We start from the raw sequence: 26,795 nt of genomic DNA on the forward strand, positions 1-26,795 counted from the left end.
GAATAGAAAAAAAATAAAATCAGCCTTTGTTCTATGACAAAAGGGAATTTCAGGTGTAACAGCAGCATAACACAAAAACAAAAAGTTATCAAAGTGTTAAAAATTATTTATAGAAAACAAGATTAACAATAACAGCAATAATAGAATTTTTTTTTTTTTTAGAATTTTTCTACATCTTTTATGAACAAACTTCAATGCATTTTATTGGGATTTTATGTAATTAATCAAAAATAAAGAAAAGTTGTTCTGTGCATTTGTTTTTACTTAGAAACCCATAAATAAAATGCACAAAATTTATTTGTTGTTAAAAATCCTGCAGTTATGAGATGACGTCTGTCTGTGTCTAATTTTTCCTCAGTTATAAATCAAACTGTTCTCTGAAGGCTTCAGTGGTTTGTTAGAGAAAAGTAAACAAACAAAGAGAAACCAGCACACAGGACAAATTTAAAAGTAGGGTGAGATTACAAAGCAACTTCCCAAGATTTGAATATTTAAGTATTCAAAATGAGAGAACCTAAATAGTCTTTTGACTTACAAGCAATAAACTTTATTACCATGCACACAGTAAAGCATGGTGGCAGAAGCGTCACGCTGTGGTGATAATTATCTTCACCAGCGTCAGAGTTGATGCAAAGATGCATGGAGCTAATTACAGAACAATCCAAGGAAAAAAATAGCTAGAGGATGCAAAAGACACACGACAGGGTTGAAACAGGATGAAAAACTTTCATAATTTTCCTAACAGGACCCACCACCCCAGGTTTCAGTTGTCATGTTTCACACCTGATCACCTGTATGAAGAGAGTTCCTTCTGGAGAAGCAATCAAAAAGGCCTCTGTGTGCTGCGATCACACAGTTTCCTTCCTTTCAATGAAGGTTTGTAGGAGCAGCAGAATAAAACTTGGTAACACGCCACTCAGCTCGCCTCTTGAGCTTCCAACACAAAACCAGGGAACATCTGAACCACAGCTTGCAACAACGCAGATCCCGTCTGTCACATGCCGATGGAATGGAAGATGGCAATCACTGATAAAGATTTCAAGGAAGGGAGACTGTAGCATTTGCAAGCCTGAGGTTTTTTTACTCTCAGTATTGTGGTGCTACAGCAAGCTCTTACTTCCCTATATTGTCTTGAAAATCTTATAACCAATGGATCGGGTAGACGTTATGGGGCCTTTGTGCTCCCAACGCTTCCTAAAATTAATTTTTGTGACACTGAGGTTGTTGTTTTAAGTGAGCTGATGTGATGGGTTTGAGTTCAACCGCTGGCCAGAGACTGGACTCTCTCAGGATGCTGGTTCACGTCATCCATCGGGGGCGACGGGCGTTTTTCTTTTTCTAAGCCGCAGTCGGCTTGATGGCTTGTCTAAATCAGTGCGGACCTCAAACAAATGTACATTAAACAAACAGTTAGGGATGGAGCCAATGAGGAAATGGTTAAAGGGTGGGGACGAAACACAACATATGGGAAAACATTGATTAGCACACAAAAAACAAGGAAAACTATCCAAGTTTATACACAAAACTTCACATAGATTTTTCCAAACTTTTATAGATCTACATCTCCTAATAGTCAGTAGGGTTATGGATTATGCTAAGCTGCTCTCTGTGGTAGTGATAACATATTCATTCTGTTTTGTTTTTTTTTTAGTTGTGAGTGATCCCATGCTCTAAACAGCCAGTTCTCCAGTATGCAGTGAAAAACTATGACGTATATAGACTTTTAATACTAATTAATGTGTTGGATACTGAATTTCATGTTGATATTTTTATTAATTTACTTCAGGAAGTCCTGAAGCTCTTACACACTAAATAAACATGCTACATAATACATCTTAAATAAATAACTCCTTTTGTAATTTAGCTTTTTTCATTTTATGCAATATATAATGTTAGAAAAACATAGAAGAATGACATTAAAGTACGGAGCAATAAGGTAATGCTAACTGAACCATCATGAGAGATTAGTGCAGTTACATTCTCAGAGCCATTTTTGTTTTTAAAAGCTTGACTTTTGTGCCTCAGTTTTCGTTCTCCACATTTCCTCACACAGATTTTTGCATGACTCTATTGAAAATTGATATCTGGGAAAATAGCACCAACAACTTATACATCCCAGAGTGCTATCTCGCGGGGGAGGCGTAATAGCCTGACAAATGTTGCATGAGAGCAACGCATTAGTTTTTCCAGATCGTCTGTTTTCCTTGCCGCTCGCCGAACACCATTTCCCACTCTCGCCCTAATAATAAACAAGACCCAGGGGTCTTTACAAGTGCTTATCTCTGCTGCCCCGGTAATCTGACGCAGACATTTGCAATAGTTGACATTTGCGCAAAAGATGGAGTGAAAATTCCTCCCTCTCATCTTGGTAAATCTGTTTGCCATTAGCAGACGCAGCAACCAAATCTATGCACTCCACTCAGGAATGGTGGTGGTCATGCAAGGGTCAGTCATTTACAGCTCATTATTTCAGCAGACGGCAAACACATTCCTGCTTCAGGAAATCTCTGACATAATATTCAATAGGTGAAGTCTTCACGGACAGAAGTTCAGGCCTTGATTTCCCCATCAAAATGTAAATCAATTTCATCCCTTTCATCTAAAGAGTTCACCTCGAGTTCACAAGTAGTTTCAAACATGATTGTTTTTGCAAGGGATGCAAAATGTGCAGCTCAGTTAAATCCAAAGTTATTTCACAAACAGGATTCTAATAAATGTGCAACCTCTTCAGTAGTTTTAAGATAAACTACTCTCTGGTACATCGTCTGTTAAAAGCAGGAAATATATTTTATGCAAAAGTAGGAAACAGAAAATAAAACAGTTCAATACAGTTATATCAAAATCTAATTCAGTCCAAGCTTAAACCTGTTACGGTTTTAATTCCAGTTTATTAATGTGGAAAAATAGCACAGTCAGGAAAAACAGCTTTCAGCAATAAAACAAGTAAAACTAATTCAAACTGATCAGCATAATATAAGCATGTTTGAGTGTTTGACTTAAAAAAAATATCCTAAATTAGCCATTTCATCCCAGCTGCTGCTTTTTTAACATTCTTGTTAAAAAAGTTTAACACAACTCAAAGCCATGCATATTTTCTGAACCGGAAGCAAAATAATACACGGCCTTAAACATTTTGACAAATAAAACAAAAATTAAGGCTGTAAGAGGTTTGAGATGTGTATCAATCCTCAGATTTGCTTGTGTAGAGATTGAAATCGCTTCCGGTTGTTCTTTACAGAACAGTTCAATCAGATTGGATGGAGACTATTTGAGAAGATACATTTTCAAATCCTGACATTTATCCTGCCCTGCTACATAGTGAACCTCCATCCCAGATTTTTTGCAACTTCTAAAAGGTTTTCCTCCCAATATTTGGCTTCATTGACATTTCCATCAACTCTAAGGGTTTCCTGTCTTTGCTAACAAAGCATAATGCTGCCACCACCATCAATATTAGTTGGTAAATAACATTTTTTCCCTACAGTTCACAACTATCTGTTACATTATGTGAGTCTATGCAGAATCCTACTAAAATACAGCAGTTTTGTCTTACTATGTGACATTTTGAAAAAAGTTATGAAGGACTTTGAATGTTTTTGCAATGGGACTGTATTTTTTTTTTTTTTTTTTTTTTTTTTTTAGACAGGATGGACCTTTAGTGGGAGAATAATTGATAGAGAAAGGGAGAAGAGTTTCACATGTAGTAATTTTGGCTACATAATTAGAAATGTCTGCTGCAGACTGAATAGTCTTGTCATAAATAACAGGGGAAACTGGCTTGGTAAACAAGTTGTTGTGAAGCTTCATTTTGAAATATAAATTTACAGCAGTGGCACAACCAGCCCAACCTCTCAGCGTGGATCCTACTGCAGGCATGTGGAGTATTTCTTGTGTTTTCTACAGATGCACGTATTCTATTTTAAATTGTTTTTTTTTTAATTATCCCTTTATATTGTTGTGAAACGCTGTACTGCTCTGAGTTTTAGAAATAATTTGAACATTTTGATTGCATTTGCTAAGTGATGTTGGGTTAAAAATAAAATCTAACTGAAAAGATAATTTAATTCCTCTGTTGTTTTAGGGGAATAAGTTCTCCTGGAATCTGATCAAAACCTCATTTATTCTGTTGATTTAATTTGATTTTTTTGTGTGTGTGTGTGCGTTTTTGCTCTATTGTGCATTTTTCACATGCTTTATTAAATTATGTAGTTTTCAGATTGAACTTCTTAGCTGCGAATACGCGTTTGAAAAAGAAACAGGTGTTTCTTATTTTAATTAGAGGCAGCCAATCACAAGGCAGCTGACTGAGGATGAACCAATGAAGAGGCTTTTCAAGCTTTTGAACGTTAGAGATAATTAGAGTTGCACCTTTGCATGCATAACGCCTCATACTCCCCGAGCCATTGTGATACTGTTAGAAAATATAAAGAAATCAGTCAGAAGCGGTTGTTGACAAAACTATTTTTAGAAAAGTGTGAAAGAATACCCAAACAATTATATGATTTAGGTGCCAGTTCCCCTAAACATAAAGGAAATGTTTTAAATTTAATGAGAGTAAAAAATATCTCTAAAACAAAATCGTCTTTCTTTCATTACCCTTCAAGAAATAGAAATAACTTTCGTAATTCAAAATATCTAGTCTCATTTAAAGTCAGACAGTAAGAGAAAGGGTTATTTGTCTTTATATACACATTAAGCTGATGTGTATAAAAAGCTTTATGTGTATAATAAAACTATCTGATTTCAAATATTTATTTCTTTTGAAGATGATGGATGACTAGAATTTAAGAATAATTTGAATACATTATATTGAAAAATGTATTCAAAACCACAGCAGATTTGCTGCAAAACAAATCACTTTTACATGTGAAACCACAAATCAGAAGAAAATGGGCTGCATGAATCACACCGAAACAAATCAACCTCAACGTTTTCCAGTCTATTCAATTAAGCAAAGTCAATGATGAATGCAATCTTCTAAGCCTCATTTTTCCAGAGAATCTCACAACCCAGCCTTTCATTTAACCTTTCAAATCATAGCTTAAAATAATTGGCTGTTATCACCAAGCCAACAGGTGACCTTTAACTAGAATCCACATTTTATGCAACCACACGCAAATTGCTTCAGAAAATGCAGAAGTCGTCCTTGTGCTTGGCCTAGAAAACATCTAAATGCATAAATAGTCATGGTATTAACATATATCCCCTTTCTTGGCTACCACAAAGAGTTTAATTTAATCAGGAAATTGCTACTAATCAAAGGAAATGTACTTTACTGCTGACAGAAGCTTGACATATCTTTGTTTCTGCTGGCTGAAGTCCACTTCTGCAGAATGGATGTTTTGAACAGAGTAGGTTTAACTCCAACATCACATTAATCACTGCACACAGTGAACACGGCTTTTTGCAGCTTCCTTGTCCTCTCTGCTGTTTGCGTGACAAGTCGGTTTCTCCTTTATTCCATCCCTCTTTCTTAAACTTTTCCATCATCCCTCAACATTAAAAAAAGACATTCTCCTTACATCCTGTGCTCTGAAACCTTCCCCATTCCCACTCCCTCCTCCCTGCATCAGCTGAATCAGGATGTTTTGTCGGATGCTGCTTCTGACACCCCCCCTCCTTCCTACGCCTCTTTGGCTCTTCCTATGTCTAAAGGAAGTCCTGGGTTGTGGTCCAATCATTTAAGTTTTTATTAAGATACAGAGATAGAGCTGCAGGTTGATTGCTCATTGGAGCCGCTTGAGGAAAGGGTGCGGCGAAGCCCCTCAATTAGACGTCATTTAAAGAAGACCAAGATAGTAAAGCAATTACAGCATCAATGCAGGAAGGCTCTGTGTTTAAAGCCAGCAACAGGCTGCTGAAGTTTTCCTTCCTATGTATATTATTGTAGAATTTTATTTCAAGTAGGAGACATATATCTAGTAATTAGCCTGTTTTTCTCTTTTAGAGCATAAATTATTCTCAAAAGGCTTCTAATTATTCTGGCTTTTTCAGAAAAAAAATGTATCTGTGTCTTTAAGACTTCAAGTAGAGCAGAAGAAATTCTAGGATGAAAAATGTATAGAGCTATGTCATTCTGGCTTGGGATCAGAAGCTCCTTGTCTTATCTTCATAATTGAGGAAACAAGAAAGTAAAGCAACCATTTATCTCTGCATGTGAGCAAACAAAGCAGTCCCACGGCACTGCAAAGCAACCAAACCTCCTCCCTCCCTCTGCCGCCGCCACCTCTCTGTGCAGCTGCTCTACTGCAAGTGCTTCCTAAAATAGACAGTTTACGATGTGTCTGCAAACTCTGAGCCTTGAAAAGGTTTGGGGATTCTTAATCAGATGTTTACTTTTTACAATTAAACAACAGGAAAATGGTCAAAAAAGTCCAGAAATACAAAAATCTACATTTCAAATAAGAATACATACATTATTAGAGATTCATGCATTTTGTGATGCCTCAAGTTTTGTCATTTGTAGCCTCCATGACACAGTTACCTCAACAAAAATCAGTCACCTATACATAGAGGTGAAATTATAAATTTTTGCATTTTAGGGCTTCCATAGGACTAAAATCTTCCAAGAGGTTAAAAAAAAACCCATAAAAATATTTTAATCTAGAAATGTTTGTTTACTTGTACGTGACTTTTAAAATTGAAGGAAAGAGAAAATTAAACTGGGCTTAGAAAATGGGTCAATAATGTTCAATAGTGAAAGGATAGGAGGAAAATCATGATTTTTTTTTGAGTCTTTGAAGTGAATCTGAATTGTTTTGCACTGCGTTGTTGTTGGAGGTCAACACCTGCGTGAGATTTTATTTAATAAATTATATTGTGCATGTATCTCAAAATAAATATGATGAAAACAAAGAAGAGCAGATGTATATTTAAAGAATAATTTGATGAATTTTAAGAAAACAATTGGACAAATAAAATGGGTTATCAACTCGAGGCTTGCCATAGTATTTACATTTCTATGTAAGTCCATCCAGAGTGATCTCATGTTGCAACTCTCACCAAAAGAATGTTGACTGCAAATCAAGTGTTAATATTTTATTTCTTGGTCCTTTTTAAAAATCTGTTGTTGTTTTTCGTTCTATCTTTGTTTTTTTGATGTTTTCTGCAGAATGGATGAGGTGAGATTCCTTCTTGTGTATTTAGTTTTCTTAATAACAGAAAAAACTAAACTGATTATTGCTTTTTGTACTTTTGTGTCCTTTCAACATGTTTCTTGTCTTCAATACAATAATTTCTAATAATTTCATGTATTTTTTTGAATTTTTCTTAAAAGTACTCTAAGCAACACCAATCAAAAAAATTAAAAAGGTTAGCGTAACAGTCTTTTACTTTCCTAAATACTCTAGGTCGCCATCTGGTACCAAACAGCAAGTCTTGCACATAACTTGAGCTTCTCTGCACATTTTCCAGTTTTCCCTCTGGTCCCATGGGGTTCCACTATATGCAGATGGTTCTGACTGATGCCTGTTGCACGTCCCACAGTGAAACGATCTAAACGATCACACACCTGCTAAACATTCAACCCCCATCTCCAGATGATTTCAGAGCGTTTATGAAAACAGAAAACTGACCATTCGGACGAGAGAGCTACTTTTCTTCTCATCTGAATGTTCTGCAAAGAGCTGGAAATCATCATATGGATCCCATTGTTGCCATGGCACATTAGGGACACCATATATGGAAGAATTTTACCGCACTTAAGCATCAGAAAAACAGACATCGGCATAAACGTGATGAGAGCGCGTGATTGTTGTTGACTGAAAGCGTCCAGGCCGCTGATTAGGCAGCATGTATGGCTTCTCTCTGAGTGAGCTTATCAGGGTGCAACTGTTCCCTTCAGCCCCAGCCACAGGAAACGATGGGTGTGGAGGGAGAACAGCGCGGAGAAAGACAGAAGGAGCATCAACGCCTGATCTTCCTGCCTCTCAATCATCACAATATATACTTACGGATAAAATTTCACTCAACACTTGTTGTTTTACAGATGCTTTCTTTAGCACATACATTAGCATTATCTAGAACTATATCTAGATTACTGAAGACATTATTTAACTGCTGCAGCGTTTTTCAGGAAAGCTACTTGAAACCCCCACAACAAAAGATGGATTGCTTTACAGTTTTCGCTCGGAAATATCTGGATTGTGTCTGCGCCACCAACCGATCGCCTGCTTTTAATCAGCAACATATATATTTCTATAAGGAGTGGTAGTTCAGACAATGAGAAGTCTGATGTTCCTCAGAAAGAATCCAGCAAACCTCAAGAGGAGTGCTGGGTTTTTACCAGCTGTAGAGAAGGTTCTTCAAATCGTGAAGTGCCGGTGGGGTAGCTTTGGGGAACATACAGCATAGGGGTGTCCACATTGCCACAGAATACATATAAGGGTAACAGCAAGTACTTAAGTCAAGTCAAGTTTATTTGTATATTATATTTTAGCAATAATGCAGGTCAAAGTGCTTTACACCATAAAACATCATACAGTCACCGATTACGTTACATTTTGTCAAATCCTACAATCAAAATCAGCAAAATCAACACAGATATGTTGATCAATGTTCCAGTTAATCAAAGTTAACTCTAAACAGGTGGGGTTTTAGCCTTTATTTAAAGGAACTCAGTGTTTCAGGTGTTTTGCAGTTTTCTGTAAGTTTGTTCCAGATTTGTGGTGCATAGAAGCTGAATGCAGACCAGAACCAGAAGATCTGATACAGCAACAGCAGGTCTTTAAATGTACTTTGGCTCTAAGTCATTCAGCGATTTATAAACTAACAACAGTGTTTAAAAATCTATTTTGTGAGCTACAGAGAGCCAGAGTAAGGACTTTAAAATTGAGATGTGGTTTCTATTAACACCTGGTTTTAATAAAAACATGAGTCTGAACTGCCTGATTGACTCACAGGCATTTTACAGGGTACCTACAACATACTTATAGTACTTCCACAGGAGTATTTAAAGGGTAAATATTGCATAGAAATACTGGGCTGTATGACGTTCCACACTTAATTGCATTGTTGTGAAAGAAGCTTTGATTGTTAAGTTATTTACATCCTTTAACAGACTTTTATGTCGGAATACATTCTGTTATAAGCAACGACTTGTTGCTAATAGCTTCGGCTAAAGCATATCTAAATTCAAGCCTAAATCAGAAATAAGCATTTATTACTTCCAAAATTATGAAAAACTGACTGGATTATCAGTTATATGCAGATATTGTGATTCCTAATATGTGGTTTTTAGTAAATCCACATATTTAAAATTTGCAAAGTGCTTTTAAAAGCAGCATTAAAGGTTAGGCTGGATGAATACTTACAAAACAATAATAATATTCATAGGAAGGTTTGCATTAGCAATGGAGACCCTGGTCCAGCACATGTTGCATAACGGCATGTGGGAATCTAAGACAAAAGGAACACATTGAGCCTGATGGCTTGTTTATTCCCCTCAAATATGTGCTTTACGACAAGGTAGTGAATGAGGGGAGATAAATTGTCTAATGGCTTTTCTGGAATGTGAACTTCACAGAGAAGAAAGATTAGACTGATTTTGGCTGATAAAAAACTTCTTTGTTGTAGTCATTAATGTGTGAAGTTGGTCTCAATTTGCAAGCCTCAGAGAGCATGTTTTTCTGAGAAAATACACAACTTTTTCTCAGAAAAAAATCATGTTCCTGCTTTGATCCAACCGCCAACTTATTCCTAGAAAACACTGAAAAGTACAGAAAACAAGGAGCCGCCGCTGGTTGAATCTACTCACGACGACTTAGACAAAAAAAAAAAGAAAAGAAAAAAGAAATAAAGTCAGAAATGTCAGGCTATAAAATAATATTTTAACTGAGCATAATTTTAAACTTGTGTACAATATCTGGCAAAAGTATTTTCTCAAGCCACTGTGTTTTGTAATCATCAATTCAGTGCATTATGTTGGGATTTTATGTGGCAAAGTGGCTCATGATGGCTATCTCTATATTTAATTGAAGGAGATGTGCATTCTTACTTTTATGTTACACAACGCTTTGTCTGGGTTCGGCATAAATTTAGAAACAGCTAATTATGATTTCTGAGGTGTCAGCATGACTGGAAGAGTTCATTTATCATGCATCACTTCTAGGATTTATCACATCCATTTATTCACATTTAGTGCCCAGGATAAATTTAGGTTTGAGGAACAGAGAGAATCGCAACTGAATATTGGGGGTGGGGCTTTCAGCTGGCAGTTTAAAGAGTTTAAAGAGGGTTCAAACTCCATCCAGTTTTCAAATAAAGAATCAAATTCCCACGGCTGCTTACGCTATTGACAAAAACTGAAATGTGAAGCATTATTATGTCAGAACCTGCAGCTACACAGCAGATATGGTTATTTCTCTGTATATTGGCAGACCTTTGCAGTACATCAGTGAATAAATAAGACTTTAACCTACTTAATTCTTAAACACTTAACATGATCAAAAACTGCGGACTGTGGCATAACAAAACCTGCAAAACTTAACAATAACATCAGGGAAGAAACACCAAGTTATTTTTTACCAAACAGCAGTATACAATAAACCAGAAAATAAGCTGTTTTGACAATAATCTTGTGTGGATATAATGAGTTATTTTGAACTTCTGACAAAAACTTATAAGTTCACTTTAGAATTGCTAAAAGATTTTTCATCCTGGCTGAATACAAATGAACCAATCTTAGATTTATTGGTTCATTTTGAATTTTCTTTTTGTACTTTGTAGCATCACAACCATAAACACCCACAAAGGCATATTAGGACTATTCTATCTAGGAAAAACATGAGGAGTAAATTTCAGCCAAAAATCTCTGAGATCTTTTAGATTAATCTCAGAAATTTTCTGGGGGAAAAAACTTGAACATTCCTGAGTTTGAAAAGTCAAAAGAATTGCTAGAAGAGCTCAAAAATTTTGAGATTTATCTCAGAAATTTTCCAGAAAAATCCTTGGAAATTTCTGAGATTCAAAAGTTGAGATTATTTAATTTTTCTTGCAAAATTTTAACTTTTGAAATTCAGAAATGTTCTAGTTTTTTCTAGAAAATTACTGAGATTAATCTAAAATATTTTGAGGGTGTTTTTGAGAAAATGTACTCCTTTTTTTCTGGCCCTAATACTCCGTTGTACAAACCTCACAGTATTTGAAGAGCAATAATAATTTTCAACTCTTGCCACAGATTTTCAATTGAACATAAGTGTATTCTGGAAATAAATGCATGCCACACTTTGCAGATTTGTATGTGTAAAACCATTTAAATCATCTGGGGAAGGTAAACTGTTTATTTTAGATATAATTTCCATCTCTGCAGAGGGATTATGACTTACTTGTTACAGTTAGGCAATAAGCTTGTTTTCATGGAGGATCAAACACGACTCTGCATCAAAACCTCAAATGTAATCAGGTGTGAGCAACAGCCTGAGAACCAAATGCAGCATTCAGATAAGTGCTGTGAAATGAGATGGTTTGAGCTTTTATAGCTACTGAACAGGATGTAAAAAAACCCAACCAGGCGCAGATCAAAACATCAGCAGAGGAAAACCCTGAACCGTATATTTGAGTGAAGAACTTTATCAGATCTACGAGTTAAAAGACCTGATTTTCTCACTTGTCTTTCACTTCAGCTCCATTCACTATAAAAAGCATCTCGGTGAGCCAGAAAACTTGTACAAATCATTTCTTTGTACTTTGATGTAATAATGAGTCAGAGCAAGCAGATTACTCTCAACAGAGCTGCAAAGGTTTCAATATCTCTCAACATTTGAAAGTAATTTCCCAAAGGGCTTTGGGAAAACCTTCCCTCTTTTCAGCTCCAAGGCAAACAGAAGTGTTTTGCTGGCTGTGATTATAGTAACTCAGCTCATTTGTAAAGTTCCCAGCCTTTATCAAAGACCTCTTGACCAAGGAAATTTAAGTCAGAATCTCAAGTCAGATCAGAGTTGCAGTGAAAAATGTAAACGGTATCAGCAGCTCAGCTCAAAGAATCAAGTAAAGGAGTTGAACAAGATGCATTCAGATCGTTTAATAGCTAAAAATCCAGTCAAAACAGAAAAGCAAAAGTAAAAATCCACACTGTAAAAAAGTAAATATCCCATAAGATGAAGGCAACACATTGCAACTAATATTACCAACTAATATTGGTTTAAATTAAAGTTAATTAATTAGTATATTCAATAGAAAATATAAACAAATTAAGTTGGAGAAAATAAAATACTTTAAATTGATATAAATTAATCATAAAAATCTATTTAATTCAAATGTTAAAGGACTGTTGTAAATTAGTCAGACAATAATGTACATAAACAAAATTGTTTCTTTTTTTTTTGCAAGAAAACAGTTTTATTTCAGATTTGAACCAATAAGTAAAATATTTCATTAGAATTTGGTTGAACTGACTTTTAAACTACATGTTTAAAAGAAAACTAAGGATATATTTTGACAGGCTTCCCACAATATTTTATTTACATTTTGGTTTAGTTTTTTCTTCTGAGTCAGATTTATAAGCTGCCTTTACTTCATAATACCTTTTGAAATAAAAAACAAAACAAAAAAAAACTCCAATGTAAAAGTGAAAACTAATTTCTACAAAATAATGACAATTAAATAAAAATAAGTACCAACAAATAATTTACTGCATAAATTTTCACCCCTTTTTAAAGTGACTGACCTAATTCAACAGAGCCAGCCAGTAGTTCCCTCACAATGAGAGGAAAAGAGATCACTGGAGTGCAGTGAGCGTCTCTAGTGATTTTAGTATAAAGACATCTGTGTCTGGAAGCTCCATTCACTGGTTCATCAGTATTCCTGGCTGACATTACAGGTGGAAGACAAAAAAACACTCCAAGCACATCAGAGCAAACATTACTGAAACGTACAAGTCAGGGAATGGATACAAAAAAAAAAAAATTATGGTGGATTTCAGTTAAATCCATCATCAAGAAATGAAAGGAAAATGGCACATTTGCCTAAGTCAGGCCCAGAGGAGCCACCCTGAAGATCACTCTTTATGTGAACACTTGCTTTTTTTATTAATGTGACCGTCTGACGTCAAGTTTACATGCTTGAGATGAATTAGTCAGCGCTATTCTTGGTTGAAATCAGCTAGCAGCTGAATCTAATCAGATTTAGAGTAAATGTGAAGCCTCTTGCTTTTTATTTTTTTCTGTACCAGAGTTTGCTGGACTCTTTCTGAAAGGATCTTTCTCTTTTATACTTTTAAAAAAGTTTTCCTGCAGTAAATTAGAACGTTTGTACATGATTTTTCATGTGATCATGTTGTTAACAAGTAGGATGAAGGTCACTGTAGTCACAACATCGGTGATTCCAATTCCTTGCCATTTGTCAGTATTTATAAAACACGAGAAATTAGCAAGAATTGAGTGAAATCGATTGGAAACAACGGGGAAATAACTACAACTGAACGTTTACATTAAAAAAATAGGTCTCTATGGCACCCCTTATTAACAATTAGTTCATAGATATGTTATTAAACAATATGTAAACACCATGTTTACCATGTATTACTTAAGTGCAAGAAAGACACAAAACTAATCTCTTTTTTGTTTGTTTTTTTAAATAGTGAGCAAAATCTTTTCACCTATATATTCCATTTGGAGTTGCACACTTAAATATTTCACACTAAGTTACAAGTTTGTAAGAAACAATAAGCATTTGTAAACATAATTATTTAATATGTAATATTGTATTTTATAATTTCCAGTATAGTTTTGATTCTTTCTTGGCCTTAATTAATGCACATTAAACTCTTATTAATGATTTCAAAAGTGCTTGCAGATTAATCGATGGCACATGTGCATACTATTTATAAGCGGCTTATAAGTGGAGCTTTACTGTAAAATGGTACCAAAAAATAAAACCATATATACATTAAGTCCTCAAAATTATTCTCTACAAAGACACAATAAAACTTTCTGGTTTCACCCCAATAAGAAATGGATTCGGGAGGACTACTTTTGTAAGGCACCATCAACACAGTTATGCTTGTAATTTAAAATTTGTCATTGTGCTGCATTGATAGTTCTCTCCATATGAAACCTGTGAAAAGTTTAAAACGAAATATGTGTGGTTTTGAAAAGAAATGTTGTTGAAAGAAGACTTGACAGCTATCACTGCTTGACTGTTGGGTGTTGTTACGTTTGTTTTTTGTTTAGCCGTCCCCACAGTCCACAGAGGAAACCCACCCCCCTGTGAGTAAAGTGAACAGGGTGTAGGGAAGTGTGCTGCCCTGTCATTGGTCACAAAAAAAACCCTGGACCAGTTTAAAAGCAAGCGCCGCTTTCTTCCCCCCTTTTTAGACGGCTCAAACCCTAAACACCAGAACAGATAGGGAGGGACTGACACTCAAAGCTGCTGAAAGATAACAAGAGTTGGCTTCAGGATGCCTGCATACTCCACCAACATGAGGCTGAAGTTCCCCATCCTGGCTTTAATTTTGGAGATTATCACCATCATCCTGTTTGCTTTGTTTGTGGTCTATGATGATGGGAAGGATCATCATGATGGTCACCATGATGCGAATACCACTAAAGAAGAATCACCTGTGCAGCTGTACCCTAGTAAGTGATGCAGAGAGATGACTTTAACTCCACTTGAAGCTTAGGCTGCATGTGCTGCAGCTTTTTAATTAGCCAAAGAAGAAGAGAAAGTATCCCAACACCTATGCTGTTTTTTTGACATGAGGTGAAATGTGGGAGGTAGTTGATATTTAAGTAAAACTCTCTTTTTTTAACATAGGAGCTGTGCAAGCCTATAAACAGGAGGCTGCTTCTTTTCACAGGAACATCTTTCCTGAAATGCTTTAACCTTGACTCCTGGCAAACAGACATAGAAGTGTTTCAGAGTTGTTTCTAGAGCAGGTAGGTGAAATGAGATAAAAAGGTGCACGAGTTCGCGTTCCTCTCCAGCAGTCAGACAGATGCAGCCGAGAAGCAGAGAGGAACCTGCAGGAGAAAGTGTGATCTGTAGCAGAAAGGAGGCTACATGTGATTTGCATTACTGTGTCAAACAGGTAATTACAGGCAGTCATAAGGTGGTCGGAGCAACAAATCAGCTTCTGGTGCTCGTAAAAAACTTCATTCCCAATTTGGGTTTTTAGTGCTTTTTAAGAAGCTCCAAGCTCCTCTTTGCGTTTGAGCTACTTATCTACATGAACATACACATAACTTACAGCTACAAGGTACTGTTCAGTCTGTTGGCGACTGGGTGGGGCAGGTGTGCGTCTCAGAGATTAGCTCAGTCTACAGTATGTAGAAATCTTTCGCGGTCTAGCTTCATCATGAAAAATTATGCATTATTTCTTTCCATCTCTAACTTCATAGGAAAACTTTGTGTAAATATCATGTTTCAAGGCTGACTTTGCTCTTTGTTTTTCCTTCTTCGGGATTAAATCTATGAACTTGCAAATCTAATGTAATATGGAAATTAATTTTGATGCTTTGGGATTTTCTCCAAGCATGGCTCAGAAAAACGCTGAGGAACCAGTAATTCTCCCTGAGAAGGTGATGGAAAAATCATTTCTGCTGTGAGACTTGAAAGAATCAAGACTTATGCAAAGATCTCCCTTTTATATGCAATAGTTGGTTTAGCTGCAAAATATGCAACGCTTTGTAACAAATGACTGAAACCAATACAACTTTTCTAAAATTATGCGTCTTGCCAAATTTAAATGAGAAATTAAAATGAAAGAACAATAAATTTTGACTGGCTTGCATCACTCTCCCTCACTCAGCTCTGTGATGTTCCTCGGGGGGATTCTCTCCTGTCTTGGCTCGCCCACTCACCGTTACCTAACTACTTGGCGCGTTGCCACACACAGTGGTTGCTCACCATCTTTATTTCACAGGCATCCTCAAAGTACTGTTCACTGCACTGTAATACAGTTCTTTGGTGCACATTAAAATCTGGATTAAGACTTTTACACTCAATAACTCCATTCAACACAAGTGAGGAGCCATGTTGCTATTTTTGTGCCATTTAAAAGCAAGTTTAAACATTTGAGAAAATCTGTTTTATTAATCCCTGGACACTTGGACAAAAGAGAAAAACCTAGATGAGAAATTTCTTAAAAGATAATCCACAAACACACACAGCCAAATATAACAAGAAGCATTGTAAATATTGGTCAAATCCAAACAATTGATATGAGTCCAGTTGTAGTTAGTATGGATTATTTTAAGTTTAAGTTTCATAGTTAAGATTAAAAGTCTTTAAAAGGAAAGTGTATGTCCACATAATATCTATTTCTGTCTAGATGTGATTAAAAACTCACTGGAACTGTTCAAATGAACAAAGTTATACCTAAATTATAACATTTTTGGAATCAGAGGTGAGGAATGTGGGTCTTCATGGATATTACAGAACACAAACAACACAGTGCAAAGATAACGATACAGCGTCTGACTTTTACGTATTCAGTAAGTTTGCTCATTAATTGATGCATTACTGCATCAATTCTTGAATCCTGAATAAGTCAAAGGAATGCTGAAGAACCAAGTAGGTTATTTTACATTTGAGTACTGAAAAACCTTTATATCTTTCCACAGTATTGAATATAAAAGATCAAAATAACTTCAATCTACAAACTGGTTCCCAACTGATAAACTTGTTATTCTATTTTTTTATGCAGTACATGCAATACTTTAGACATTATCAATGAAATATTATGCAATCATGGTAAGCAATAATAATAATAATAATAATAATAATAATAATAATAATAATAATAATAATAATAATAATAATAATAAAAACATTCCTAAACATTTAAAGGAATTTAACTGGCTATTGACAGAAAATTAATTCATTCTGGATCACATGTTGGGTTTGGAAAGCATCTCAAAGAATTTAGATTTATTTGGAATTAGAAGTTTTTTTTTTGTTTTGTTTTTTTTCCCAGCTTCAGAATCCAACATGGCTGCCTCACATAAACAATGCTAATTACCTTCATAGCGAGACACATTGCACAGCTCACTGAATCAGTTGCAGGCCCACTACTGTACAAAATTTAGTTCAGTTTTAGATTGTGAAAATTTAGGAAGTATCCAAGTATATTCTTGTCATCTTCCAATGCTAACATTAGCTAATCGGCCCCCTATGCACAACAATATAGATAGCTAGCTATAGCCATCTAGTTAGCGGTTTTCCAGCTTGCAACTAAGAACAATATGATCCAAAGCATATTGTGGACTACATTTTTTACTCTTGTTTTAATTCTTAATAACAATCTAAGCAGCAGCGGCATTTCCATATTCCTATCCAAACAGCCTCGCAGCTTTAATATTTTGTGAATGAAGTTTTAAGATAGTTATAAAGTTTGATAAATTATAGTTTGATAAATTATTAGTGTATTTTTTTCACCCAAACAATCCTTTTAAATAATGAAAACATAGCAAAACCAGCCTTGGGATTTGGTGCGCCAAACCGAGATTAATAGTTGCTCCTGTAAGTCTTTGCCTAAGAAAACCTCCAGGAGGCCTCCTGGTTAAATAGAGTCCACAAAGCGTGGAATTTGTTTTCTCATCTTTATTAAATGTCAGAAAATCTACCAACATGTTTCTCAAGTCACTAAAGATCTCCTTTAATGCTGCACGTAGCATTTCTCTCTGGACTATATATCAAACTTAGTTTACAGAAGCTATTTGTCTGGACTAGAGCAAAGGAAATGAAGCCTATTGTCTCCCAGCCCACATATCTCCTCCTTGATGTGTTTTCCACATGTCAAGCTTAAAGGCTGTCTGGAAACAGGAGATTGATTTCCTGCCTGATAATGATGATGATGATAAGTTTTAAAGGACGCACCCAGTTTTATTTAAATCCTCCCTGAAAATACCAGAAGTTACCTCTTCTTCTCTCCTGCATAGAGTGCCACATGACAAAACAGCTGCTGTTTTTGTAATTTAAAGCATCTCTTCATGCTTTAGGAGTATATTAGGATCATATGCACTTCATCAGAGGTACCACAGACTAAGAGACCAAGCGGGAACAGGATGGGCTTTTCCCAGAACACTATTCATGGCGGGATTAATTTGGTTTCGGAGCAAACAGGTCACAACAATGTTACCTCTGTTGAGAAACATGACTTCTGTTAAGTTCACTAACTTTCCAATAAGTCATTCAAACCAAAAAGCACCACGGACCATGACAACATGATTAAAACTGAGAGCAGCATTTTTACCTTGAAGCTCTTCATTTGATCTGATCGTGTCCTGGTTTGGTGACAGAACAAGTGACCGCCGCTTTTTATATCGCACTGCAGTGTTTCAGGATGTCCACGTCATGATCTTCATCGGCTTCGGGTTCCTGATGACGTTCCTCAAGAAATACGGGTTCAGCAGCGTGGGCATCAACCTGCTGCTGGCCGCCTTCGGTCTCCAGTGGGGGCTTCTCATGCAGGGATTGTGGCACCTGGATGACGGCAAGATTAAAATGAACATCTTCAAGTACGTCTCTGAAATGGCTGAACCCATGCTGCTGAAATCACAAAAATCTAATCGTTTAAAATGAATATTTGGCTTGCATCAGCTTTCACAACCCTTGATTTTTCTTGTATTTTTTTTCATGTTACAATTCTTTTGATTGGGATTTTATATGAAGAACCAATAAGAAGGTGGAAATAAAATGACACATTGTTTTCAATAAAAAATTTAAAGTCCTTTACTTTGATACCCATAAATAAAATCAAGTGCAATCGACTACTTTCAAAAGTTAGCTAATCATTAAAAGAGATATAATCTTAACATAAATGCAGCTGTGCTTTGGTAGTAAACAACCAGTATTCCAATAATCAGGCAAGACAGCTAACAGGTAAAACCTCACCAAATGTTAAGGTGACAAAATGTGTAAAATAAAAAGAAGAATCAAAGGGTAAATAATTTTAGTAATAATCACTGGGTTATTTTTCTCATTTTGCTGCAGAATGATAAATGCAGACTTCAGTACAGCTACGGTCCTGATCTCCTTCGGTGCTGTTCTGGGTAAAACCAGCCCAGTGCAGCTCCTCATCATGACCATCCTGGAGATCACCATCTTCTCCATCAACGAGCATCTGGTGGCTACTGTTCTTCAGGTGAGTTTATAACAGTTTATGCTAAGGATTATAACCCTAATTCTGGCATTTTCACCTGAAAATACTGTGAAACATCTCATTTTGCAGGCTAACGATGTTGGAGCGTCAATGATCATACACGCTTTTGGTGCTTACTTTGGTTTGGCAGTGGCTCGGGTTCTTTACCGACCCGGTTTGAGGAATGGACATGAAAATGATGGATCTGTTTATCACTCTGACCTGTTTGCAATGATCGGTAAGTGAGAATGACTCTGTCAATGATTCTTTTTTATTGCAAGGGAGCGCAAATTACTCTCAGATATTAAACCTCAAACTGAAAATTTCAGTGAAATAAACATGATGGTATATTTATTTCAGGAGTTATGCATTTGTCTGGGCAGCTTTTCACAGTCTTTACCATTTTTTTCAAGTCAATCTCTGTTTTTTTGCTGATTTCAACTATATAATAACAATACATGCAAATATATGAAGCTGGATTCCTCACATTTGGACACATTCTGCCTGAATACATACAAGCACAACACTTGTATATAATAAAAATAAGAAACTAAAATGTTATGATTTGTATTAGAACATGTGCAGTCCTACTCCACATGCGCTACTACTGCCACCAAGTGGACACAAAAAGCACTGTCTCACCAGCTTAAATGAACAAACTTGTTCTGCAGGAACCGTGTTCCTGTGGATGTTCTGGCCCAGCTTCAACTCAGCCATCGCTGACCCAGGTGTCACTCAGCTCACTGCAGTGATCAACACCTATGTCTCCCTGGCCGCCTGTGTGCTCTCTGCGTACGCCATCTCCAGCCTGGTTGAGCACAAAGGGAAACTGGACATGGTCAGGCACCTTACGTCCATCTAAAATAGTTAACTGAAGGATATTTGGATATTTTAGACTTGTACTTATTTAGATGCCTTTATAATAACACAGGTCCACATACAGAACGCCACTCTGGCCGGTGGTGTTGCGGTGGGAACTTGTGCCGACATGAATATCCAGCCATTTGGAGCGATGCTGATTGGATTAGTGGCTGGCATCATTTCCACCCTGGGCTTCAAACTCCTCTCTGTGAGTTGAGCAATCGAAAAGTAAATGTAGCCATTGTAAGGAGTGCTTCAAGTCCTAAATGTGTCACAAAAGTAAACATCAGACTAGAACAGCATTCCTGTTGTTGCAGAAGAGGGCCTGTTTTTTGTGAAGTGGAACCTTTTTTTTCCATCCGAATCTCAGACCCACTGTGAACAACTCAGCTGTTCTAAATGATGTGGCATTAAGATACCAACAGAACCAAATCAGCTGTAAAAATTAGAACCAGACGTTTCCAAACTAGAAACACTCCTATCCATGGCTACACTTTTAGATCCTGACAAACCAACATGATCACTAACATGGGACAGCCTTGGTTACGTTCAACTTGCTTGCTCGAAAGTAGTTTATCCTGCAGTTTTGTCTTCAAAATGCTTTAGGGAGCATAGCTGAAATAATTCCACAATGTTTTGACCGAATTCAAGACTGTCGACTCTATTAGTTGCTTTGGATTCTTATTCAATCCAAAAGTTCAGTAATAGGTTAGATTTATTTTACCAAGACTAATGCTGAGGAACCAGAAAAGTTCCCACAATCATAAAACCAAAGAATGGATAGAACAATACATGCTGAGGTTTCTTTTATAATATGTCTGTGTTTGGGGTTTGCTTTTGTATACCTGAAAAGATGGAATTTTTAAAAAAAAATTGACAAAAATAGAAGACAAGTGACTTAACAGAGTTTAGTCACAATACATTATTCCTCCATGTCAAAATCCAGGTGTATAAGTAGTATAAGGTCTCATGAGATTCCATTGAAAGTCAGAAAAAAGAAATTTCCTGAATATTATAGTTTTACATTTTGCGTCATACAACTTTCTGTCCAGTAGTAAATATTTGTGGCCAACACATTTAAAAGAGAATTTCATCATCAAAATATTTTAAAACAGAGACTATTTTGTCTTTCTCCTGACTTTGCAGCCGATCCTGGCGTCCAACCTGGGCATCCAGGACACGTGTGGAGTCCACAATCTGCACGGCATGCCTGGCATCCTGGGAGGGCTGGCTGGTATTGTTGCTGTGGCTTTGGGAAAGGCAAATAAAGGGTAAATATTCCACACACAGTAATTAAAATTATGCACTTACAACAAATGCGTTGCTTTGAAATAATGTTATTCTCACTTTCAATGTCAGCTCTGCAGACATGCAAGCTGCTGCCCTGGCTTCGTCTCTCGGGTTTGCTCTGATTGGAGGTGCTATAACTGGTGAGTGGGGATGAAACTGAAGCAGTGATTCGTTTATGATTGTGCACTAGCAGCAATAACGTTTAACCAAATGTTTAATTTTCTTCTTCCAGGGTTGATAATGAAGCTACCATTCTGGGGACAGCCTCCGGATCAGAACTGCTTTGATGACTCTCTTTACTGGGAGGTTAGGATCCTCGTACCGCTTTATTTTAACCATTGCTTGTATCATGCACTTATTATTCTGCAGTGTTTTGTGACGCTACGTTGGGTTTCTTACAGGTTCCCATTGAGGAGGAGGAGAACGAAGGAAGTATGGCTGCTGGAGAAAACTCAAAGAACAAAACAGAAGCCTGAATAGAATAATTTCATCCCTTCTTTATATAGAAAAGCAGACAGAGGATTTTTTTTCCAAGCTCTGGTTGTCAAACATATTACTGTGATCTGAAAAACACAATTTATCAGCACATTACTATTCTTTTTACATGTTTTGTGCACACAGACATCTGTACAAAGGCTATTACTTTTGAAACTATTATCTAAAACATGACAAATGGCAGATTCAAAAATAGGAATGAGTTGTTTTTTTCAAGCAAGAAGAAATGTGTTCTTCCAAATTATAGGAAGCAAGAAATTAAATTTTTCACTAAAGAGTTTCAAAGAATATTACAGCAATCAAAGCAGGCGACTTATTTCCTTCACTGCTGTAATGTCTGATAAGCTTTTGATAATGTTTTTTTTTTTTTGTATTTTATGGATGCCTCGTGTATTTTTCTTGGTATATCTGCTGAAACTTCAAATGAATATAGGAGGCCTTTGATCAACTGCTTCACGTCACTTCACTGGAGCCCGGTCCTTGTGCAAGGAGTCAGAGTCCGACAGCTCAGCTCTGACGCGGGCTGGGATGGTCGCTTCATCTTCTGATAACTAGTGAACCTTCATACATCTTATATTATTTCCAAGCATTTCCAAAGACTCTTGTACAAATAAGCACAAATGCATGTTAGAAATTAAACTGTTTTTTTTCTGTTCAGAGTAGAAGTATTTTTAAATGTACATACAGTATGTATATGAAACGACATGGTCAGTTTTATCAAAGCTAACAATAGCAACTGGTACTGAGATTTTCTATTCATCTTTTCGAGGTTATTAATCATCTTTAATGTTTTCTTTTCAGCTTTTCTTACTCATCTCTATATCTGTTTCTCTCTTTCTGGTTACTGAGTCTTAGAAAACTACAACTGCAACACACCTCATGTTTTATTCACAGTATAAAAGCTTCTCCTTATATTTGAAGACGCATGGCTCCAAAGTGCTTTTTTTTTCTTTCTACTTCAAAACGCTACTCTGATGGCTTGATGAAACTGACTACGAATAGGATTTATCTGACATTTGCAGCTTTTTAAATGATCTCTCATGCCTCAAACCACTGATACTTCAAGATGTTTTGCTTCTTATTTTTATACTTTGGGCATTTGCTCCTACTTGTACAATATATTAATACAATATTAAAAATGTTTTGTACAATACTGCTGTTGATGGGCTGGTTTCTTTTAAACATCTCTAAGATTGGAATAAAAATGTCAAAATTTCTCATTTTCTTTATTTACCAAAGCTGGAACTCTAGCATAGTATGAAAAAAAAGAAATGTTCCTTAGAAAAACAAGAAGTACGGACAATATAATTTCAAAAAAGCTATGATTAGTACAGGAATAATTTATTTGCTGAAGCTATTGGTTTAACTTTCTATAATCTACGAGTTTACTTTGTTTTATGTCGGTTTACGAATAAATTATTACCTAATTAGTAAAAAAATAAAATAAAATACATGTCAAGCTGACAAAATCTTACCTTTATAGAGTAAGGCAGTGGTGTCATTTATTTGCCACTAGGGGCGCTATGGCACTTTCCTCTGGCGCCTGTTGTTTTGAATGTAGCCACCAGCGGTGCATCATGGGATACAAAATGTGTAAAAAGATGGCTAGCTGCTGCTAATCCGCCGGTGATAACTGCAAATAAATACCAATTAGACATTTTTTCCACAGTAGTGTTTATGTTAATAATTATATGACGTCCTAACTGTAGTAACTTGTCGTTATGGTGAGTACGGGAACTATTGTTTAACCCGCACAGCTTTAGCTTTAGCCTATCGTAGCTCTTGTACTGTAGCACCAACTGAAAATACAATTAACGAATTAATGTCTTTTATCTGTGTTATTTGTGCAGCTTTTTAGACCACTAACTTAAACTTCACTGTGGGTAATTTTATGTTACTTGAAGAATATGTTCAATTTTAATCCAAATTTGTTTCCTGATTTGTCTGATGTGCAGCCATAAACAAATTATAAAGGTTTTGTTTGTGTCTCTAGTCAACCAGAACGGAACACAGGGTGTCCAGTTCCTCATCCAGAACAGATGAAAGGACGAGGTCAAGCAGCAGAGGCAGGTTGCCTTCTGTCATTTCATTACCACCCTTTGGATAAATATGGAGATACAAGTCAACTTAATACATTTTCCTAATTCTGTTTTCATTATGAGATGCGTTTTGAAGAATTTTTGGTTTGATTCTTTTATTCATTTAGCAATTTGTATTACAAATTGTAGAGAGGCTAAAGTAGGAGAGAAGTTGAAGGTGCATAGTATTTTTTTACTATTTATTTATTTCAAACAGGTTTTTGCTGTTCATCCATCAGTTTGTGTCTCCCACCTGTTCATTGATCTGTTTGTTAATCTGTCCATTAATGCATGTTTGTCATCTACAAGTTTATTCATTCGGTCATGTATTTATTTTTATCAGTCATTCACCAGTTTGTCCGTCTCTTAATTTTCCAGGTTCCAAATGTATAATCTTGACATCTGTAGAAATTGCTGCAATAAATTAATTGTGAAGTTTTGTATTTAATTTTTTAAAAAGTGTATTTAAAGAAAACTTAGCATATTTGAGTTTTGAAAAGTATGGAGTTCTGAAAAATGCTTGGGAACCCTGAATAGCTGCAAAAATGAAATGAAATGTGGTTTAGAGGCAGTGTAATAAAGAAACAGGAGGCAGAGCAGAATATTTTGATATTTAACATTAAAAAGGAATGTAAAACAATTCAGGCTTAGCTGTTGGAAGGCAACGTTAAAGAGGCAAAGCTTCTAGTTGTGCATAGGAGGGACTGTTGACGTATTGGACAAAAAATGTTGGAGAAGAAAAATATTAAAATCACAGAGGAGGCTAATAGATTATTTGAAGGAGGATGTGACAGAGGAGATTCTTATGCATGGCTTATGATTTCCCTCTCTTTCTGTTTTGTTTTGGGGGTTTTATTAGGAAGAGAAAAAAGGAAGCGGAAACGGAGCCGCAGCAGATCATCTTCATCTTCTAGCTCGTCATCTTCGCCCTCCTCCTCCTCCAGTTCTTCCAGCTCCTCAGATCCATCACATTCATCAAGCAGCAGCAGAAGTAGCTCTAGCAGCAGTGGTAAGTGTGACTAAAAATGTCCAACCTTTAATTGATATTCTTTTTTAATTTATGATAGATTTAATATTTAGTAATTTTGAAATAAATCCAGAAAATAGAAAAATGTGTTTTGCACATAACAGAGGACGTGATATACCCTCAGAAATGGGGATGGTTTACCAGCGATGTTGAACATTTTTATCTGATTATAACTTATTACTGTGTTGTTATCAATGCAATTAATACAAATCAGCTTCTAAGTGACAGACCAAAGTTTGATGGAGACATAAATATAATTTTATCAATTGTACATGGTCTGGTTTAGAAATGAAAAAAAAAAGTGTTTGTGTCTGAATGTCAAAACTCAAACTCTACGTACCAGACAATATGTTTGTCTTGGTGTATTGTTTTTTTATTGTTTTCAGACTCTCGGAGTAAATCCAGAAAGCAGTCCAAAAGAAGAAAAAAGGAGAAGCACAAAAAAGTAACAAAAACATGATGTTGTTTTTTTCCTGAATTCATTCTCTATATTTAAAGAAAAAAAATTTATTTTAATTGCATAACTTAGTTTCCTTGTGTTTTGCAACAGAAAGGGAAGAAAGAGAAGAAGCAAAAGCGCAAAAAAGACAAGAAGGCAAAAGGAGGGGATGACAAATCAGGACCGGTTCAGATCTCTAAGGTAGCAAAGATTTTGTTGTACTTAAACGTTCATAATGTGAAAAAAGACAAGTGTAACATTTTGAAATGTAAACAAATGTGGGAATCCTGGTAACAAAATGAAGGATTTAAGTCCACTTAAAAAAAGCGTGATTCAGTTCTAAAAATAATTTTATTCATCCCTTTTATTCATGATTAAAATTATTACAGCTTCAGAACCATTGAAATTCCGTTCATGGTTGATATTGACTGAATAGTTGATCAATTCAAACCTTTTAATTGATCACTTTTAGGTCTCTGAAACTATATTTCCTTTTAATATGACTTTTAGTTTGTAGCGTTTCATTTTAGCAATTTTCTTCTTTCAGTATTTAAAGGACAGAGAAAAAGGAAAGTACAGCATGATTTCAGGGAAGAAGATAAAGATGAAAGTAAAGAAGTCGAAAAAAGACAAACAGGTAATCATTTTTTTCCTCATTAAAGTAAAAGCAAAATACACTTTTTTGAGTTTTTTATTTGATGTCTTTTGTTGTCTTGCTGTGAAATTTGTGCATAACAGCGGGATAAAAATCGAGCAGAGCTGCTGGAGTTCTTGAACTCTACCCTGTGAAGCCACGATGGACGCCCCTCTTGTTAGACGTCAGCGTTCACAGAACTCAGGAAATGGCTGCTAGCAGACAAACGAAGAGTTTTCTGACGGAGAGGCGATAAACTGAAGTGACTTTTTTCTCCACCACACAGGGGCAGCAGCGAGCTGGATTCAGCATTAGGTTCACTACCTACATTTTCTTCACCTTGTTGCTGTGCAGGTGGCCACCTTGAGTCCAGTGTAAGAACTGTTATGTAGAAAGTTTTGTTTGTGATCAGATGGTATTTGTTGACCATGCTTTAGGTTGAAACACCATTTAAACGTGAAATCTACCAGATCAGTCTGTACAGTCGAACACAAACCTGTCTGTCATTTAAGTGTCTGCATTGTGTGCAAATATCCTTTCAGGGCTTGACATTTTTTTCTGTTCATAATTAAAAAAGAAATATAAGGTTTTAACTATATTTTTTTTTTTTTATTATGTTGACCAACTATTTAAGGAAACGGATCATAAAGTTTTTGATGTAAATTCTGGCTTTAGGAGCCAAAGTGTTTTCAGTTTATTCTAAAATAATATTTTTTTTTGTTTATTATTTTTATTCTGAGGATGGAACAGTGCATAGGATTCAATTAGATGTGACTTATTAATGCTGATTATTTCCCGTATATGTCTGCTTTAAAAATGGTGGTTAAAAAAAAAAGCTTTTCTTTATATGAAACCAGTTGGAGTCCATGTTTGTATGACGGTGCGTACAGATC

At 35.9% G+C, this 26,795-nt stretch overlaps 2 protein-coding genes across 3 annotated transcripts; both read left to right on the plus strand.

Moving 5' to 3' along the window:
- Positions 1 to 14,298: 14,298 nt before the first annotated feature.
- On the plus strand, positions 14,299 to 22,877 carry rhag (Rh associated glycoprotein). Its single transcript, XM_014997496.2, has 10 exons — positions 14,299 to 14,573; positions 18,272 to 18,455; positions 18,931 to 19,081; positions 19,169 to 19,316; positions 19,750 to 19,916; positions 20,010 to 20,147; positions 21,086 to 21,210; positions 21,299 to 21,369; positions 21,462 to 21,535; positions 21,631 to 22,877. Exons 1-10 carry the CDS (start codon positions 14,396 to 14,398, stop codon positions 21,703 to 21,705), a joined length of 1,311 nt encoding a protein of 436 aa, XP_014852982.2. The 5' UTR covers positions 14,299 to 14,395; the 3' UTR covers positions 21,706 to 22,877.
- Positions 22,878 to 23,264: 387 nt separating this feature from the next.
- LOC106924024 (uncharacterized) lies at positions 23,265 to 26,498 on the plus strand. Of its 2 annotated transcripts, none has more exons than XM_088001672.1 (7): positions 23,265 to 23,448; positions 23,718 to 23,794; positions 24,666 to 24,811; positions 25,216 to 25,274; positions 25,359 to 25,469; positions 25,816 to 25,905; positions 26,007 to 26,498. In XM_088001672.1, the coding sequence occupies exons 1-7, from the start codon at positions 23,446 to 23,448 to the stop codon at positions 26,055 to 26,057; spliced, it is 537 nt and encodes a 178-aa protein (XP_087857798.1). In that variant the 5' UTR covers positions 23,265 to 23,445; the 3' UTR covers positions 26,058 to 26,498. The 2 variants fall into 2 exon arrangements, with proteins under 2 accessions (XP_087857798.1, XP_087857799.1); XM_088001673.1 differs by having other exon boundaries at positions 23,268 to 23,448; positions 25,380 to 25,469.
- The last annotated feature ends 297 nt before the right edge of the window (positions 26,499 to 26,795 follow it).

The sequence above is a fragment of the Poecilia mexicana genome, unplaced genomic scaffold (genome assembly GCF_051168715.1).
Source record: "Poecilia mexicana isolate PSO_F unplaced genomic scaffold, ASM5116871v1 scaffold_21, whole genome shotgun sequence".
Classification (NCBI taxonomy): Eukaryota; Metazoa; Chordata; class Actinopteri; order Cyprinodontiformes; family Poeciliidae; genus Poecilia; species Poecilia mexicana.

Coding starts and splice junctions, on each gene's coding strand:
- rhag (XM_014997496.2), top strand. CDS start 14,396: ATGCCTGCATACTCCACCAACATGAGGCTGAAGTTCCCCATCCTGGCT. Junction 19,082..19,168: donor TGGTGGCTACTGTTCTTCAG/GTGAGTTTATAA, acceptor CTCATTTTGCAG/GCTAACGATGTTGGAGCGTC. Junction 19,917..20,009: donor ACAAAGGGAAACTGGACATG/GTCAGGCACCTT, acceptor ATAATAACACAG/GTCCACATACAGAACGCCAC.
- LOC106924024 (XM_088001672.1), top strand. Junction 24,812..25,215: donor AAGTAGCTCTAGCAGCAGTG/GTAAGTGTGACT, acceptor TATTGTTTTCAG/ACTCTCGGAGTAAATCCAGA. Junction 25,275..25,358: donor AAAAGGAGAAGCACAAAAAA/GTAACAAAAACA, acceptor TGCATAACTTAG/TTTCCTTGTGTTTTGCAACA.